Source organism: Spea bombifrons, chromosome 3, assembly GCF_027358695.1.
Source record: "Spea bombifrons isolate aSpeBom1 chromosome 3, aSpeBom1.2.pri, whole genome shotgun sequence".
Lineage (NCBI taxonomy): Eukaryota > Metazoa > Chordata > Amphibia > Anura > Pelobatidae > Spea > Spea bombifrons.
This window is the reverse complement of record NC_071089.1, coordinates 89,507,265-89,526,774: the sequence shown is the minus strand read 5'-3', so window position 1 is coordinate 89,526,774 and position 19,510 is coordinate 89,507,265. Positions and strand designations below refer to the sequence as shown.

The 19,510-nt window shown below is 36.8% G+C and overlaps 1 protein-coding gene across 2 annotated transcripts in view; it reads right to left on the bottom strand.

Annotated features, from left to right (window-relative positions):
* PLD1 (phospholipase D1) overlaps positions 1-19,510 on the bottom strand; it is a 52,565-nt gene that overhangs the window by 19,690 nt on the left and 13,365 nt on the right. For both annotated transcript variants that reach the window (XM_053459374.1, XM_053459373.1), the window contains exons 2-13: positions 12,600-12,767; positions 12,246-12,382; positions 11,180-11,325; positions 10,989-11,094; positions 9,968-10,033; positions 8,660-8,718; positions 7,915-8,007; positions 6,733-6,885; positions 5,898-6,047; positions 4,454-4,537; positions 794-875; positions 273-383 (exon numbers count right to left, since the gene is read on the bottom strand). In XM_053459374.1, the coding sequence (XP_053315349.1) occupies positions 273-383; positions 794-875; positions 4,454-4,537; positions 5,898-6,047; positions 6,733-6,885; positions 7,915-8,007; positions 8,660-8,718; positions 9,968-10,033; positions 10,989-11,094; positions 11,180-11,325; positions 12,246-12,382; positions 12,600-12,753 (1,341 nt within the window). In that variant the 5' untranslated portion in view covers positions 12,754-12,767. The remainder of the gene's footprint in view (positions 1-272; positions 384-793; positions 876-4,453; positions 4,538-5,897; positions 6,048-6,732; positions 6,886-7,914; positions 8,008-8,659; positions 8,719-9,967; positions 10,034-10,988; positions 11,095-11,179; positions 11,326-12,245; positions 12,383-12,599; positions 12,768-19,510) is intronic.

The following is a 19,510-nucleotide window of genomic DNA, read 5'->3' as shown; positions in this document are numbered from 1 at the left end:
ACATATGTTATTGTTGAATATTACCACATATTAATATTAATTGTTAAGGGTGTGAGACGGTAAAGTTCAGTTTGCAGACTGTATTGCAAATTTCAGGCTTTTATGAAAGTAGAGAATTTTGTTTTTTTTAACCATTCTGATTAATATGCTCCACTTCAAAATATCACATCCTCAATAATTTTAGTACTGTCATATTCTGATATCCTGCTTAAATCACTTACAGTTTTAGATTCCATTCAAGGTTATTTGCTTTTGTTCTAGTGCGCTCGTACCTTAATGTTTGGGTGTAGACGCATAAGAGTCCTCTTGCTGTACTCACTGTTGATTCCCAAAGCCAATTCCACTTCCTTGTATAGCATGATAAAGATTTTTACCCCTTGTTGCTGTTGATAAAATATAATAGCTGAACCATTAAAATGAACACTAGAAGGTGCCAACCTACATGCTGCAAAATCGAAATAAAAGCAAGTCTCTGCAGTTGGGCATAGGTAGATACTGTATGGGACATAAGAACACGTCACCTAAAAATGTAAATACTTTATGAACAACACAACAGTATCCTAAGTAACCTATTATATTAATATTTAGAATAATATATAATTAGGTATGGTGGGGGGAAAAGTGTGATGGAAAATTATTAATTATATATATATACACATGCATACATACATACATACACACACACTGGAAGTGCTTAAAGATAAAAGATGATTAATATATATATTTTTTTACATTTTAATAAAACTAATTTATGTGGTTTCTTGTGTTTATTACACCAACAAAAAATACTCACAGCCTTCCTTCTTAGGACACAGTCCAATCTCCACCGGTTTCCTTCAACAACAGGACGTTTGAGAAATATTTCTGGACTTAGCCTTGAAACACAAAAATCGGATCAAATGAATGCCATTATCTGCTTAATACAGGAATGTTAATATGACACATGTAAATAGAGAGGGATATTTCATTTAAAACTGTAGCACTTCTACAAAAAAATAAAATAGCCCTTTAAAGATTGCTTCAGTTTGGGCAAAAAAAAAAAACAAAGAAGAAGAATGCTGCCTTTAAACTCCTTAGGAAGAAGGTGGTAGATAAGTGGAACAGATTCCCAGCAGACGTGAGAGAATTGTAGCATGCATAGGGCAGGTTTTTCCCTGCTTTAAATACTCAAACCTTAGAATTTCTTGGCAAATGTAATCTATGTTTCTAACTCAAGATATATAGAAACGGTGAACTAACTTTTCTAATACCATTCTGTATGTTTTAAGTAACAAGTGGCCCTCCCACTGTACAGAGCATGCAAAATAAAATACACTTATGCCAAAAAGGGCATGTCGGAGATCTGTGCTCAAAGAGCGTCACATTTTGATTCCTTACACATGGTTAAACGGGCTGCCTCATTTGCATATTCCTTGTTTTGAGCAGGTATGATTATCGCCTATTGCATCCGATCCACCCCTGAAACCTTCATATCCTGCTGTAACCTCTTGTTTTCACCTAGCATGGTTAACTCATTGCATCTGATCTACCCCTGAACCCCTTGTTTTGCAGTCACCTTATCTGACCACTTGTGAAGTAGTCCTATAAATCCTCGAGCATCACTCGGAAACAAGCTTGCTTGGAAATGTAGCTGCATTTGCTTCATCCCAAGTGGACTCTTTATAAGTGGACAGATAGGAGTTACACTGGAATTAAACAGGAGGGAAACTGCAGGAACTGCCCTACCATCATCTTGTGAAATCAACAGTCATCATCCTAATCAAGCCATATGGGCGACCAACAACCTTTACGGATCATCTGGACCCTATCAGCTCATCCCAATCCAAGCAGTCCTCTCCTACTGTTTCACTAACCCTCCCCCAACCACCAGCTAGATTGTAAACTCACAAGAGCAGGGCCCTCTTCCCCTTTTGTACCAGTTATTTATTGTTTGCGATTATTCCTCCAATTGTAACAGCACTACGGAAACTGCTGGTGCTATATAAATAAATGTAATGTAATACGCCTGCTGTTTTAGACGCAGCGTGGGGTTGGAAGTGCACAAGCTAAGCATTCCACCTAAAAATAACCGCTTCGATCTTTTTAGATCTTGGTGTAGTATATGAACTACTCAAACTCACAATGAGAATGTGGACATGGCATCTTGCCCTTGGTGGGTCAAAAGTCATCCACAGTGAGGCACACATACAGTAAGAAAAATAATTTTGCTTAAAATGAAAAACCACAAACCACAAACCATATTAAAATCATACACATACACCAAGGAAATGGGAGTGGCTTAACACACATCTTACTATAAATTAACAGGAGTACCTAAAATACTTTCACTGTGCAAATTAATGTTGGATTACTATGAATTATAATAGATATTTTCCCTCTGAATCAAGCTATAAAGTCACTTCCACTACAACGACATATAAAGCTGCTCAACACGTCAGTCCTGTCCTACAATTACTTTGAAAAAGGTTTCCCAAATTCCATAAATACCATGTAATTGTGTGCCAGTCTTCCGAGCGAAAAAAGATGGGTGTGAAGGATAATTAATGAATCGGAGAGGTGGAAAAGCATGCATGAGGAGTTCATATCAAGTCTTACCAAGTTTGCAATTTAAAAAAAAAAAACGAAAAAAAAAAAAAAAATTAAATACTTTGTCCTAAAGCAGCTTTTAGAAACACAAGACTTCTTGGGTTTGAGACTGTTGGCCAATAAGGTTTAAAGAGACGTAAATGTAAGACTTAAAAACACCACCAATGCCAAGTTTTAGTAAAAGTGAATTAACGTATTAGATCTACCTTGCACTTTTTGTTTGTCAATATAAACCAAGTTGGAGATATTCGGTTTAGGAATAAGGGATTTTTTTTTATCTTGTGGAAGCCAATTTGTTATACAATAGCAGAAATTCCTGTCCTTATGGTATTTCCTCTTCCCAACGTACGTGGGAGGATCACACTAGTTCTGAAAATGCTAATTATATTTTATATATCACAATCTAAAGATGGCACAAACCGCAGGGTGAACCGAACTTCGGGTTAAGACGCCGGATGCAGGTGCTCATCGGATTTAAACTCACTATTAAATTTTGTTGAGGGCTTAGGTTTATATATCATTAAAGTATATATATATATATAGCAGAAGAAAAATGAAAAAAACATACATCGTTCATTTTTTCACTCGTGGCTTGCCTTTGGATTTAGTACTGAATTTGATCAGAAGTTTGGAAACGGAGAATTAGAATTGAAATCCCGACCACTGCTTATAGCACCATTTATAAGCCTCATGGAACCACTGAGATGTTACTGTCCATTTAAAAGAACTCATTTTTCTGGGAAAGCAAACAAATATGTCTATCGGGTTCACAGGACTATGATCTATAAACATGTTACTGTCTCCAGAATATCAGCTTGCTATTACGTGGGAAAATAAATTCTCTCGGTAAGCACAGCATTATCCACACAGTTCCAAAACTGCAAATTGAGTCCTCTTGCAAAAGCGGGGAAAAGAAATTGGTTCAACCTTCTGCTTTAAATGCAGTTTTCAAGATTACATATGCATGACTTTCAGAAAGCTATACAATATATTTATACTTAACAATAGTTTGCAGCTCTCAGGGACTGACCCTGAGCTTTCAACCTGATCTTTGGGTAAACTGGCATAGTTCGGCTCCTTTAATATGCTACATTGATTTTATGATACCACATCCCATGAAACGGATGTTCTCTGAATGTTATTTAAAACTGTCCCTTTAAACGCATGTGGATAAACGGTCTCCATAAAAACTGCACTTCAGCCATTCAATTACCGGAATTATGAGCTGTACCACCTAAATCTTCACAATGAGCTATTAAATTAATATTCGTAGGAGTCATGGGGTCACCTTTCTAAGGATGGACGCGAACGACCACCTGTCTAAAGCTACTAAAAAACCACCTATGGCAAATAGCTGTCATTTTCTTTATTATTATTATTATTATTATTATTATTATTATTATTATTATTATTCTGTTGCTGGATGAGAAATGTCAATAAAATGGCTTAATTGTTATCGCTATTTAATCTGACCAATACACTCCTTTCATATTTTGAGAGACACCTTGATTTTACTCTAGAGCAATCATTTTAACTTGTGAGGCAACATTTCAGCAGGGTTATTACTTCCCCAGAAAATTGGACAGGCTGCCAGGAGCCAACTTGCTTGCATGTCTTCCTCACAAAGGGGATCTGAAGAGGGAACCTCGAAAGGGAATTTGTTTTTTGTATCGCACGATTGTTCATTCTTTGGGAGACGCATCAGGATATAAGAACTGAGTGGGAAGGACACCAAGCTCTGATTTCAAGGCCGTCGATAAAGTTTTATTATGAATGAGATACCCAACTTGCTTTATAACAGCCTTCTTGCTTTTAAATTTCCATGATCAGTTATATTTCTTAACAATAATTAGGACAAAGTACCTACCACCAGTCTGTGATGAAAATTTCCTCTTTTGCTGCTTCCATTGCATCTGCCACATCGTGGAAATATCCTTTAGCATTGACGTACCTAAAATAAAGCAACGTGCAATAAGCAGATCAAAACTCTAACGTCATACTTGGTTCTTGGTTGTATCCGGTATGGTACGGTGCTTGGCATCCCCGGTTACATAAATAAGACCGAAGGTCATCACAGTAATAGGAATGCAAACACTGGTCATAATAAGACCGTATATACACACTTTCTAAATGTTCCAAGCAATGTAATTTAAAGGTGATCATTTATCCAACATGGGGTACTTTCTGAAGTGCCACATGCATTGAAATTGCAATTAAAGAAAGAATCAGGCACGTTGAAAATGTGTAATATGACAGCTTTGTCATATACAACTTTTAAGTAAAGCCGTACATGTTTGATATCCTAAAGTACCTTATAGGATTTATTGTAGCCGATTAAATATTGTTTACATGGTCCTTTATTTCCTGATAGGGGAATAGGAGTTTTCTAAAGGATTAACAGACTCTACGAAACACTTTTAGCACAAAGGCTGGAGAATGAGAAACCAGATCAGGGGCCACGAAGTAAATACATTAAATGTATCAAAAGGAAGAGACAGGCGACTTCCTTGGTGCATCTATAACAATAGCCGTGTTTGAATATTACAGATATTAATATTTACATCCAGGGAGTGGGTTTCTATGAACAGACTCCTTTGTAAAATGTTATTCTACTGCTTTACATTAATTTCGAAATTTAAAATGTATGTCACTTTAGAACACAAACATTGCTTGAGCCACACTGATGACCTGTAGCCTCAGGACTTTAAATAGATTTTAAAAAATAAGATATTTTACCTTATTTTCATTTTTATTTATTTATTTTTTTAAATGGGAGAAACAATTCTCAGTTTACATCAGAATACATACATCGTAAACTTTATTCCATTTAGTAACATACTGTAGCACCTTGTTCAAGTACTATAAACGTACGTGCTTCCAATGTGATTTTTTCCAATGTCCCAAAATTGTTGAGAAAGCAGCTTGTACATTGGAAGTTACAAGCCACTTCCCTCAGGTCTCCTACAGCATGCAACACCACTTTTACGTAAATCTAAATCCTTGCCATCGTTCAGAAGTTGGTGTTTGTTTTAGCTGATTGGCAGAGATATGTGCTGGCCCATGACAGATATAATAAAAAAAATAATACATTTAAAAAAAGTAACTTTCCAAAAATTCAAAGAGGAAGGAAAAATAACTTCTATAAAAAGGTAGCCAAATTTATTTAAAATGCTTTATGTTTAATGCTTAATAAAACCTAAGGGATACTAACAACGTAGAACTTTAAGGCTTAAACAGAAAAGGAGGAGTTTGTATATTTTGGCAAATCCAGAATGTTTGTTTCTGATTTCAAATACGTTGTAGTCACGTACCACTTTGAAAGAGTGTTGTTTTGAATTGCTGCGTACGAGCCAAATCTATGTTCTTTAAGGAAGTTTTTGCCATGCTTGCCAACAAATTCTTCAATCGCCTGACCCCACCATCGAGTGTGTCGGTAGCTGTTACATTTCAGTATTAAACTCCTGTGAAATAAATACATTTCTTCTTATTTGTCACATTAAAACGTTTCAGATCATCAAACTAGTTTTAATATAAGACAAAGAAAGTGCGTAAACACAAAATGCAGCTTTTATATGATCATTTCATTTATTGAAGGTAAGGAGTTAATAAAAACCTACATTATTAATGTCAAAAAGTAATTTCCCTTCCTAAACCTAACAACCGGCTGTGCCACCTTATCCAGTAGAAACGGCAATCAAACGTTTGCGATAACCGGCAATGAGTCTTTTACATCTCTGTGGAGGAATTTTATCCACTCTTCTTGGCAGAGTTGTTTTAATTCAGCTACACTGGAGGTTTTTGGGACATGAACTGCCTTTTTAAAGCTCACGCCAAAGCATCTCATTTGGATTTAATTGAGGACTTGACCAAGCCACTCCAAAACCTTCATGTTATTTCTTTTGAGACATTCTGAGGTGGACTTGCTTGTGCGCTTCTGATTGTCGTCCTGCGGCATCACCCAACTACACTTTAGCTTTAGATCATAAATTGACGGCCAGACATTCTCATTTTATGGCAAGTCGCACATGTCATGAAGCAGCCCAAGACCGTCACACTACCCCCATCGTGTTTGACTGTTGGTATGAAATAAATAAATAAAATATGAATAAAATGTATTGGAACAATCCAATGATTGTATTTGCTCACCTTGAAAGATTGTCAATACGTAAACCATATTGAGTTTCTGTGTCTTTCTTGCCAATCTTTATGCTAAACTCCTTGTCCACCAGTAAGACAAATGAAATAGCCCCAGTGTCCGTTTTCATGTACAAAAGAAATGAATCTTTCACCACCAGCCATCTTGACAAGAAAAAAAAAACACAACAAAGTAATTATTGAATAACCCTTTAAACCCCATTTTACTTTCTCTTGTATAATATATAACACAACAATAAGATAAGTATTTTTTTTATAATTAATAAGAAAAATAATTATAATAGTTCAAGAGAAATCTGTAGAGGGGAGGCTTCTGAGGTCCCAATAAAAAAGGTATCAAGTAAGTGCTATTGTTCCTTGAACAGCCTCATTATCTTTTTGTAATAACACTAATATGTTTTCTGTAACAAATAATTTATCACATTACAGCAGAATTATTTCTAAAGTGCAATAGAATGCCCCCTGACTGTTGGCTTCTGTTATTTTGACAGCATATAACCAGGCACTGTAATTTAGGACATCAAGAAATATTGTGGCATTGACTAGACTATTAACGCCGATATCGTTATAATTATCTTTTGACAAGAGGTCCGCAAAATATTGTGTGTTACATCCGTTAGATTTCATAGATTATTATGGTGCCTAATTAATATGTTTTTGCATATACTGTCTGGTTACAGATAATCAAGGAAATTTTTACTTTTCCAGTAGAGTTGGAAGACTCCAGGTTCTATGTGGGATTTTGTCTCGTCAAGATAAAAGTGAAGTCTGAGCAAATCCTAGGTCTGCCACAATTTCAAGAGAAAATAATCCGGACAATTTATTGTTTCGCTGGAAATAGCAGTGTTTTTAATATACAATGTTAAAAGATCTCTTGGTTCATTCGGGCCCAGTGCCAAAATAATCGACAAACTTTCCAATTCCAATTCAGCAAAATTTCCATGAACATTACAGTGCAAAGACAAACAAGGCCAGATACTTTTTTTGTGGTTGCACTTTTGATAAGCTTATGTAGCACAGGAGCGGACACGGACTGCTTGCACAGATGATGTTAGCCAACTATATTGCTGGACAGCTTGCCCTTTGTAGAAGCTAAGACATTAAAACAAAAGAATGTGCAGGCAAATAATATATATAATATGCCATTCAGTATCAGAATTACCAGATCAGTACCTTTTTGACCACCGGTAACATACACTTCCTTGACCACAGCAATTTAAACCTGGTATTCTGTGACCACCAGACCTCTTCATGATCATGCCTTCACTAAATAAAACAAACACACGTTATTCTACCGAGATCCTTAGTACGCCACTTGATTATGGATCAGCTTTCAGTTAAATAGAAGACATTTGAGATTCAGTGATGCTGCTCGTAAAAGCTTTTACAAAACGAAAGCTAGAATGCATTTCAGTCTGAGAGGTCAATACATAAAGAACGACTAGGTCACAAGCCCTTTTCTGCCATCCTTTTCTTTGACAAACACGCCCTTCCGTAATTCTACTCAGTATTAGCAACTTCTACCTGTCAGTTATACCGCTTTGTCTAATGGACCTTAGAGGTACAATTGGGAAGGAGTGCCTTGGTACATAAGGAGCATGCACACCCCTGTGTGCAGGAGTATGGCGGTCAGTGAGAGCTTCTCAATGTATAGAAATGCATTTGTGATTAAGTACTCATATTTATAACAAAATGTCATTGAGTGTACATATGAGTATGTTTATTTTTGTGTGTTTTTGAATACTCTGTGGAATATGATGGTGCTATTTAAATCAATAGAGATGTATAAATAATGCATTGGAAAGCCCTAGTAATACACATCAGCAGCTGTTTAAAATATTTGATCTGAGCATCACATTGTTCATAAACTCAAAAATGGAATAAAAAAAAAAAAAAAAAAAAAAAAAAAAAAACTTACATGCCCTTTGGTCCAAGGTCATGGATAAAAGATAGCTGACTGACATCAATGAATTCTCTCTGGGAAAAGTAACATGAACATGGTTACATTCTTTCCCACACTGAAAGCATCCGTCTATTAGTTGGGTTCAGAGCCATGCTTTTCTTAGTAAAGGGAGGCGATTGAGTGTAATGTGTGTGAGTAGAGGGGGCAAACAGACAGGAAACTGGAGGTCAACCTAAACCAAAGACTTCACACGAATTCATACAATGAGAACAGTACTGTGAATACTGGAACAGAAAAAGTAAAAACGCCATGAACCGGGCACCTAAAGTATTTCTCAGTGATCCACACCAATAACAATGGCAGGCATGGGAGACATTTCATGATATTTATATCCAATTGTGTTTTTTTGGCAAATAGAGTGCTGTATAAGATAGCTATTGATGATGGAGGGATTCACAAGATGTCCCAGCACAAAAAAAAAACCACACAGGGGAAAAGAGGAACTCATGTGCACAAAATCAGAGACATCGAAAATGAAAGGCACACAAATCACACCAAGGCCCAAAACTGGTGATAAGATAAAATAAATTTATTAATGTAATCCAAATAATTTGACATTTGGTAAACAGACAACTTCCAAAATCCGCTTATCTACAGAATTGGCTCTGCATTCTGCAGAATTGGCTCTGCAAGCTCTTCTGGTCAAACAAAATTGTCTTCACCACATGAAGACAGTTGCCCTTTTACCAACTTGCATGAGGGAAAGGCACTCACCCTGTAGTAAATACCTTTGTGAGGGGATGCATACAACTGAGCATAAAGGGTTTATTCACTAAAGGAGGCATTCCAATATTATCTCACCACCTTTGCTATACAATATGAAGGATCAACCCAGTGAGCACCTGGAAGACCCTGTATAATGCATAGTTCAATTGGTAAGATTTCCTGAAAATACCCTTACTGAACCATGCAGTGTAGCCCTACTTGCAGAATAAATTTTTCAGGGAATAGCAGTCAAAAACCACAGCTCTTCTGCAATTCCTCCTGCCAACTAACAAACACTTTGGGGAATAAGCAAACGCAATGGCAATTATACAACTAAAATCTAGCTGCGTCCTTGGGGATTGAATATTTGGACAGCCTTGCAGGACAGTGTTTGGGGTAATGCAAAATTAATATTGTTTTTTGTTATATAATGTTTTTCTCGCTGTGCAGAGAGCAAAGTGTCAAAATTGTAATAGGTTTTTCACAATACATCATGCACACAAGATTCATTCTGAACAAGAAACAATAGGCTATAATGCGTAACCTTATATTACTTACTGTTGCGTGGTAATTCCTGTACATAGGCATTTTCAACAGTGCATTTAAGTAATCTTCAAGCTGTTTCTGGAACACAAAGGAGAAAAATCTGTTTCAGAACAGGCCACCAAATAAAATAAACCAGTTAAGGGGATGCACACAACCCCTCAGGACTGCTCAGTCAACTGTAGTAAATGTGGCCCTAACCCTTTGGCCCTTACCGAAGTGTAACCGCCTTATGCTTGATACATGTGACCGCACATTACAATCCAACACTTCTGCAGCTGATGTATCCAGTCCATGACCACACATTAAAGTATCAGATCTGCTGTGTGAGTGGCACTAAACAGTAAGTGGGCCAGGCCATCTGGCACAGGCCCACCAGGCATTGGCACGGTTTTCAAGATGGCCAGTCTGGGCCTGAAGCCAACCATACTCACAATCTACAGTATTTAACCCCTTCACGACAAAGCCCATACATGTAGGTGTTAATAACGCCTCTGCTACCCTCTTAGTTTTAAGTGGAGGCAAGGGGTTCGCATATCACTTCTGGAAGTGTGGCCATGGAAGAAACAAAGAAGGGGACATGGTGTCCACTGTGGCCTTCTGCCACTTTTTTTTTGGTTTTCACAGCAAAGCCACTGACCTGTGGGCTTCAATAAAACATAAAATAAAAAAAAATGTTTATAAGGAGAAGGGTGGCAAACCCCTTGCTTGAACATGTTGGGTTATTTTGTAAAGCTTTTTTTGTTGGTTTATTTCCAGTTCTACACACATTAACACGGACTTTAGGCAGTATTTATAACCAAGCTTGATAATGTATGTGCTTCTTTAATTGGCTTTATATACATTCCCATTCTGTAAATGTTTTGGACAGAAACGGACAATACGCGAGAAATGTGTTCTGCTGCTCTGTTATTGGACCACATGGCAGGACTTGCCACCACTCAACCAGGCTGAAGGGCGACAGCACTCACCCAGGCTGAAGGGCGACAGCACTCTGTTATTCTAAACGTTGTTCTAAATTGTGTAGCATAATTACCCTTCTGCTTGAGGACTGCTCCTCTCTGACAATCTCTGCGTTACGTGGAAGATTTGGCATCGACCTGGCATCGTCTCGTTTCACTGTCTGTCTTCTTACTGTATGGCTGAAAACAGTGCAAGTTATAAGCCTTATTACATTACACTTATAGTATTTTTTTAAATGCACAGGCCATAACATTAAAGACATACCTCCTAATAGGAATAGGGATTCGGATGAATGCTTTGTAGCGAAGGAGTTCTCTATGGAGGTCCTGAAAGTGCTTGAATTTTCTCTTAACTTGCCATGTGAACTCTCCATGAGTCAGCTCTATTGTGTAAATATTTAGAATGGGTGCCTGTTATATATTAAAAACATAAAAAGTAAGATTTTTTTATTAGGAACCTATATTTCCGCTACAGTAAAAATCAATGTACGAACTGAGGAAATTCAATGAATTTTGTGTATTTGGTTTTATTTGCCTTAAAAAAAAATATAGCTATTATACATATGTATCCTATGAGAAATTTGCACAACAGCAACAAACGTGTATAAGTGTATACTGTGAATTAGCGATTAAAACAACTTAAGCTTAATATGTTGGTGTTCAGCTTGAGGGACAAAATTCTTCTCGGCACTCTTTTATTCTTGCTAATATCTCTCACTGCCTTTCTGTGCAGTCAAAGCTTAATAGAACACGTTCTGTCAATGAATGAACCCGTTTACATCGTAGACAGCGCAACATTTGCATTCATAAAGGATCCAAAGCAAACAGAAATTTACTTGGCAAAATATCACTGAAAGTTTTCTTTTCCTTTAAGTGATAATAATTACTAAAAATCTTATACGTAAATTAAGACATTTTGCATGCATATATATATATATATAATGGGAATTTGATTGTGTTTATTGGTCTACAAGCCTTATATGAATATGCAGTTTATCACAACACACACTGATACATTTTAAACAGAGTTTAAGCCGGGGTAACACGCCACTGGCAACAAGCTGCTTCTTCCAACAGAAAATCATAGCAACAAGCGCAAGATACGTATAACTCTAAACATTTGTGTTAGAGAATAATTTATCTAAAAGCTATTATTAAATATAGAAATAATTCTTAGCAGGCCTGACAAACTATTCCGCCTTGTGCAATGTTTTAGGTTTTTAATTTTAAGATCATACTTTTTCAGAAAATATAGGTGAAATCGTGACTTGTGAAAAATAAAAAACAATCTTACATTAACATTACATAGCTACTCTATATTTAAAACCAACCTTCGAGGAGGAAGATGAAGCAAAACGTTCCATTTCTAGAACTTTGACTTTGATGGTGCAGCCTAAAAGGTATGACTGCAGGTCAGGCTCTTTGAAGCTTTTAGTATTGTAAATAGCGGAGAAAGGAATGCAGGCACCTAATAACAAAAAAAAAACCAAGCATTGTCAATACAAGCTTCCAATAAAACCCCATGCAAATAAACCAACAATGAAAAGGAAAAAAAAAGGAACAAACATTCTGAAAAGCAAGAAGCAGCAAGGCTCAGCAGCTCTTAGGTTTATTGGTCCTTGTTATAACAACTTTGGTGAGAAATATACATTAAAGCATGTATGCAATAATCTGTATTTATTTACCGCTTGCTTTGGGATCGTTCGCAGAGTCGGACTCCACTTCCTCTCCATCAAAGCGGAGCTCCCTGCTGTCTAGGTTTTCTATGAAATTACTCATGTCTGTAGCAATTTTCTTTAATGTAGAAGAATCAAGTTGCCCTTCTCGTTTCAGTGACATGTTGACAGAGGGGCCTGTTGGCAAAAGAGACAATAAAAGTGAAAATAACAGCTTCAAAAACACAAAATAAAAAGTTAGCCGTGGCTGGAATACAACACTCCTGTATTCAATAGTTTAATGTCTTTGGCACTCCCAATTAAAGAACACTGCACATTAAAAAACTCTGAGTACTTCAATATGCATTCGTCAGACAGAGAGGTGGGCAAATGCATATTCTGCAGGCTGTAAACGTTTAAAGGGACCATGCAGCTATCACATGCATTAAAGTGAATATGATGACTTCAGTGTCCCTTTAATGTATGGAAAAAAAAATATTTTTAGAAGCACCAGCTTTGGTGCAAAAGTTAAAGATGTGGGTGGGAGTAAAGCAGCATAGACCTTAGCAGTAAGAAAACCACATCAGGGATGAAAGCCTTTTTAATGGCCACAGAGGAAGGGCACTTATGGAGATCTATGCAAAAAGGCTTAAAATATTAGGAATCACAAAGTAAAACGTGAGCAGCCGTGACTCTTATATTGGGTCTAGAATCGACCCTGACCGTCATATCTACATCTCGTTTTTAAATATACTTTATCACTAGCTTTTGGAGTAAAGCATCCAGGAGCATTGGTTTGTCAGCAGAGGTCATCCAAGAAGAAACTAGGACATTTTTTTTTTAAATATAGAAATAAAACGGCTGCTACGTATCCAAAAACATGTTAATTAAAGCAGAAATGTTTTGCTTAATGAAGCATGGCTATTTTAGCATACAGTTTATGCATTGAGGGACGCACGTGTTCTCATGAGATGTTTCGGTCTGCCATCCTGTCTTCATTTCACAGAATTCATGAACAATTATTCATGCTTATTAAACTGTAACATAGTAATACATATATGTGCAATGGATGCTTCTGTTTTACAAAGAGGGAGATGTAAATGGCCAACAGGGGCTGGATATAAGAGCAGCTGCTACACATTGTGTGAAGACAATGGGACAAATTATGTTCTTATTTTCAAAGTTGCACAGAATGATTTGGTCCAAGATTCTTGTTATGCTTACTGTTAAATTGACAATAACATGCTTGTCATCAATAATCTCTCAGTTCAATGTTTATCATATCGGGCATCTATACGAACTGTAAACATTTCAAGGTAAAGACTATCTATACGGATAGCTATCTTGCTCTGTGATGGGGTTTGTAAAAAATATATGGAGGCAACCAAAAAGCTATTTAGGTGATCTGTTGACACATATTCTTGTTAATGTAACAGTTTATTAAAAAGGAGACCAGAAATGTGTAGATAACAAGGTCTACTCTGAGTAGGATATCAATTGTATCTAGAGAAAAGAGAAAAAATAAATCGCTAGCAAATATAAATCGCATGCACCCACAATACTCTGTTATGTCACACAACAGCCTCATGCACTTAATTATGTGCCGTAAGGTGGATTTCTCTGCTTGTCCCATATTTTTCATCTATATGTCAGATATAAGCTACATCTTTAATCGCAGATCAAAAAATTGCTCAATATTTGGAATTTATTTCAGCCACCAGATTGTATAGCGGTGTTACGTTCCATAAAGTGTCAGTCGTGATTAGCTCCTCAACTTCTGCTGGGAACAGAGTTGAGTCTCCACTGAAGTCCGCTAAGTCCCACCTGGTCAAAGTTACCTGCACTAAACTGTTGTGTATGCAGGCCCTAGTCAACTAATCTAAGGGCAGCGATTGGGGACGTTGGTGGCCCCAAAAGCAAAACAGAGGATGTCACCATGTCAGTGTGCCCTGTACAATTTGTAGAAGGAACTGTTTAATGAACCTAGGCAACCGAGTCTTGTTTTTTTATTCTGGGCCAGGTGGTACCCTTTATCAATAAGTATTTTCTACCACCCCCATGTCAATAATGACGCTATTTGTATATGACGAACACCCGGTATTTAAATGGATAGAAGATATAAAGGCCCTTGTCTCTTAGTAATAAAACAATATAACATTTGGTTCCTGATAACATCTTGTGGGGAATGGGATCAATAATACAAGGAATGTCTCTGTTACCACAGACAACAAATTTAACCTTTGCACCGCACAAACAAAGCCAGTCAGCTGGGTGGTTACGACAGAGATAAAACAAAAACCGCCATGGAAACTTTTAGTTCCGGGCTGGTATGTTTGCCCCTCATGGGGGTAAAAGTTTAATGGCAGGTAAAATATCAAGTAGCTTGTGGTAACCCAACATAGCACCAATCACTAGTTACACAGAAGTAGAAAACAGACCGGTAAACGGCATATAGCTGTGTTTACTAATTCACAAACTAATTATAATTGATATTGACAAACAAAAATATTTGTTTCTGTATATGAATGTATATATATCAGGCATTCTTCAATAGTAAAGCCATGTTGGGCAAATAACTTCTTCCTTCCCTGTATCCTTCTAGATTGCAAGTTTGTCTTGGTCTGTCAATTATAGTCAGTCAGTCATACCATTTTTTATGTATGTGTTGGAAGGTGTGCTGCTTAAATACATACATACAAATACCCATTACACACACAGACAGACGCTCTCCTATTAAAGAAAGAAGCAGAAAGGGAAGCTCAAATATGGTTTAAGTACCTCTCATATTTCACTAGATATGTCTGACATCTTAAGCTAGCATAAATACTTTGAAGGCCTGAAGGATAATTGGAGACAAACTTCCATATCCTATTTCCCGTCCGCAGAGACAGACATTTGTTCGCACACATAGTCTCGCTCTTCATTCTTTACCATCAGAATCCGCCCATCCCAAATAGCAACCAGGTGACGAAAAACGTTATGCTGGCTAGAAGCGCAGGGAAAAATGTTACAGGGCTGTGCAAGTCAACACGCATCAGCGGTTTAATGGTTTGAAGTGTGGAGTAATGGATGGCTGGCAGGAGAAAAAATGCATAGGAGGTATGAAGTATGAAAAATGAAGCTCTGGGAATCAACACTAAAGCTTTCAGTCAAAGACAATCTAATAGACAATACATAGAGAAGGTAAAGGAAAAAACGATGCAATAGTTTGAGTCCATTCTTGTAACAGTCTTTTGATGGTCAGTTAAGGTCAGAAGTCCTTCAACTGCGGAAAAAATATAGACAGAGCGGGTTTGAAGTGTACGTGTATACCGCTGTTGCATCACCCTTTCTAAGGTAATAACCTTTGGGACCAGTCAACTTTGGCAGTAGCTTGTATGAGATTGGAGGTTCCTAAAGTCCACACGCCAATGTGTAAAGGCAACGTGTAGTCACGCAATTTAAACCTAGCTATCTGTGTGATTAACAAATCATGTGTTATTCAACTTGATGAAATAGCAAACACTTCCTCTTAAAGTTAGTTTGGGAAATAAACAGCATGCTGACAAGATGACTATAGGTGTTCTAAAGTAACGTCTTCATTGTTTTCAGTCCTCGGGGTGTCCAACTAGCTGTAAAACTGCCAGTCATCAACACAGACATACAGAATATAAGATAACTGGTAACATTCGGTACAAAAGCCATTCATTGTAACAAAGTTACAGAAGTTTGGCTATAGTGTAGCACAACTAGGCAACACTTCTTTGTACGTGCATTTGTTTTTACAAAATATGGTGTTTTTGACCAGGTGAGATTATCTTTGACATGTGATTACATTTACAAGTCTTATCTTTTCAGCACAATAGAAAACATGCTTACCAGACAGATGCCAATAAACGTAGTCAGTGTCAGTCGTCTACCTATGTGTAAAATGGTACGATACTCGCACATGACCTACGAGAGCCATTTCCACTATGGGCAGGAAAAATGAGAACGTCTGAGGAAGAATTCTAGACAAATACTTTGGGAAGGGACAAATATGGATTTTATAATTGCTATTTGTGTTTGTTTTATTTTGTAATCATTTTCTCTCGACTAAGGATATTCTACCGTGGGTGGTTCAGCAGGAAATTAACTGCATGAAGAAGGAATAGAATCGTTTCACATGGCCTCATGGACCTCTGCAACCAGACTGACGCTCATTCATATGTTATTCTATAATAGTTATGCTTCACATGCAGACTTCTGCTACCGGTTTTTTTTATAGGGTGAGGACAGATAACAAATCAAGAAATAATCATAATGTGTCTCCACTGTAACAGATCACATATGTCACCGTGTGTTGGTTAAAGCTATGCCTAGTATATACCTCTGACATCTGAAAAGAGATAGCCAACTTCGGAGAACACCCTTAACAAAATAACCCCATGAGCAGCTCAGTGAGCATTATCCCTAAACATTTTACTCTCTCGGGGGAAGGGTCTGAGGAATATATAAAAACAACGCAGCACGAGATGTGGAATACGTTTGCATACACTTGATCATTCCAAGGTGAGCAAAATGCAAATGTATGCATGGCATCCAGGGGGAAAAAGGCCAATTATTCTGTTGTCTTCATACTGTATATAATGGACCAAACTGATCATTCCCTTCGGTATTTCAGTCTCTCTATCAAGACTGGCTCGATGACCCCCGCATTTCTTAGAAATTGCTCACGTACCATACAGTAATATATATATATATAATTTCTGCATGTGAAGTTACCACATTAGTAATAACCTTTGTATCACTGATAAGAAGGTCTTTTATCTGGAGTTCCTAAACCAGTACAAAGTACCAGCATTTTGTTATTCAATCAGAGTAGAACGGCAGAGAAAGCAGAACTTGTCTAAAGCACTGGATTTGACAAATATGTTATGATATAAAGCGACTAATTATTTTTTCTACTTATTAAAAGTGATAAGTGTTATTTTAGTAAGGCATTTTTCTCTTGATCCATACTTGAGACTGACAGAATTTTATCAGTTCTTCTTCAGGGTCACAATGTTCACATTCTAGATTGTAATCTCTGCCAATAAACATTATCAGAATATTGAACTTTTTACTAAATGGCCTGGTACACTTTGACACCTCTAGGCGCACCTGTAACACTTATTAACCAAACCACCTACACATGGGGAAACACAAATGGACACACTCACACTATAAAGGCAGATTGTCCTACTGTCTGTTCTATAAAGAAATTCTGATAAGATTGTTGTGAAACGTCTGCAGATAAGTCAGTATACAGGATCTGCAGGTAGTGGGGAGGAGAAGGAAGGAAAAAAGAGCCATCGTCTGTCTTCATTCAGAAAATATGCAAGAAGACAGAGGGTAGCTCCTTACAGCAGAGGGTAGCTCCTTACTGCAAAGTACCCTAAAAAAGTTTGCAGCAGCTGAGCAATTTTTTGTGACCTACAGACAGAGTGACCACCTTGACCAATTCTTCCAGGACACACATCATTTTTACATATTGCTGACCTGCAGTTTGTGGGAACCAGTTACTCATTGATACATCTCACTGTAACACTATCTGTACTGATCAGCAATATATTAAACGTGTGTCCTGCAAAACACGACCAATGTGGTCACCATGGCAGGGAAAAAGCCTAGTTATTGGTGGATCTCTCCCACACATTTACAATACTTAAGCTTACAAGCACAAATAGTATAAATCAGAGGTCTTATTAATAGTCTCTGCAGAGAAAAATAAAATAAAGTTAAAAAAAAAAAAAAAAATATCACAGCTCTCTGCTTCATTTTAATTTGTTTAATTGGGGTCCCTCCTAGTGTTCGGACATTTGTACAAATTAATGGAATTGGTAGATTTTGTTAAAATACTTACAAATCAGAATGCACAAGTCTAATATACTATGCATTTGGCGCCAGCCTGGCCAGGCATAAAACTTAATCTACAGTGAGAGTTTTAAACCTTATTTCTTTCTTGTATGGTCTATTGATTGTCCCTATTTTAGTTTTGGATTCTTTTTGGGTATACTAATCCCAGTATCTATATTTTTATTGTCTATTTTATTTCTATAATGTTTTGGTTTCAAATGTATTTTTAATATTTGTTTCTTGCTTTTCAATATTTGTTTTATAATAAAATATATATTTCTATATTGCTTGAGTGCTGTATTCTTTTAGTTAATACTATGTAGACAAACCTGGTCAGGGTACAACAGTAAATGAATAGATTATTCACTAATGTAATCAGTCTATGGGGCATTGTACAATTGTGGAATTTTAAGGCACTATATCAACAAAATCAATTAATAATTTGGATTATTGTTATTACCTTAATTGACTGCCATCTTCAAAATCAGTCATTTTATATGGCTTAAATATTCAACATTTTATGATTTCATGCAGTTAGTGAAATACTGGCAATAGTTTCTATAGCAACACCCTGGAAACTGTCAAATCACAGTTTTCGGTTTCATTTAAAAAGTCAGTGTTAATAAAATCCTGTGTCTTATTTTTTGTACTGCAGCATTCTCTCGTAATTAGGCTCTCATACCACACAGTGGATCGGACGGAGGCAGTGGCGACTCTAGAAACAATATATAGGGGGGGCACACAAGATACCACAGTCAAACTGGGGGGGCATTAATAATTTCCACCATTAAATCATACCACTGAAAAAAAACACACACACACATATATATTATATATATATATATATATATATATATATATATATATATATATATATATATATTGCCAAAAGTAATGTGCTATGGAATGATACTTTTGTTATTGGCCAATACAATACTTGTACATTCAACATGGGAAGCCTGAAGCCACAATTTAGTACGACTAATCCTTAAAATCCTTTAAACAACACAATACCTTAACTTTTGCACTAAATGATTTCAGGGCCTAATATTAGACCCTGCTGCTGATATATATCATATATATTA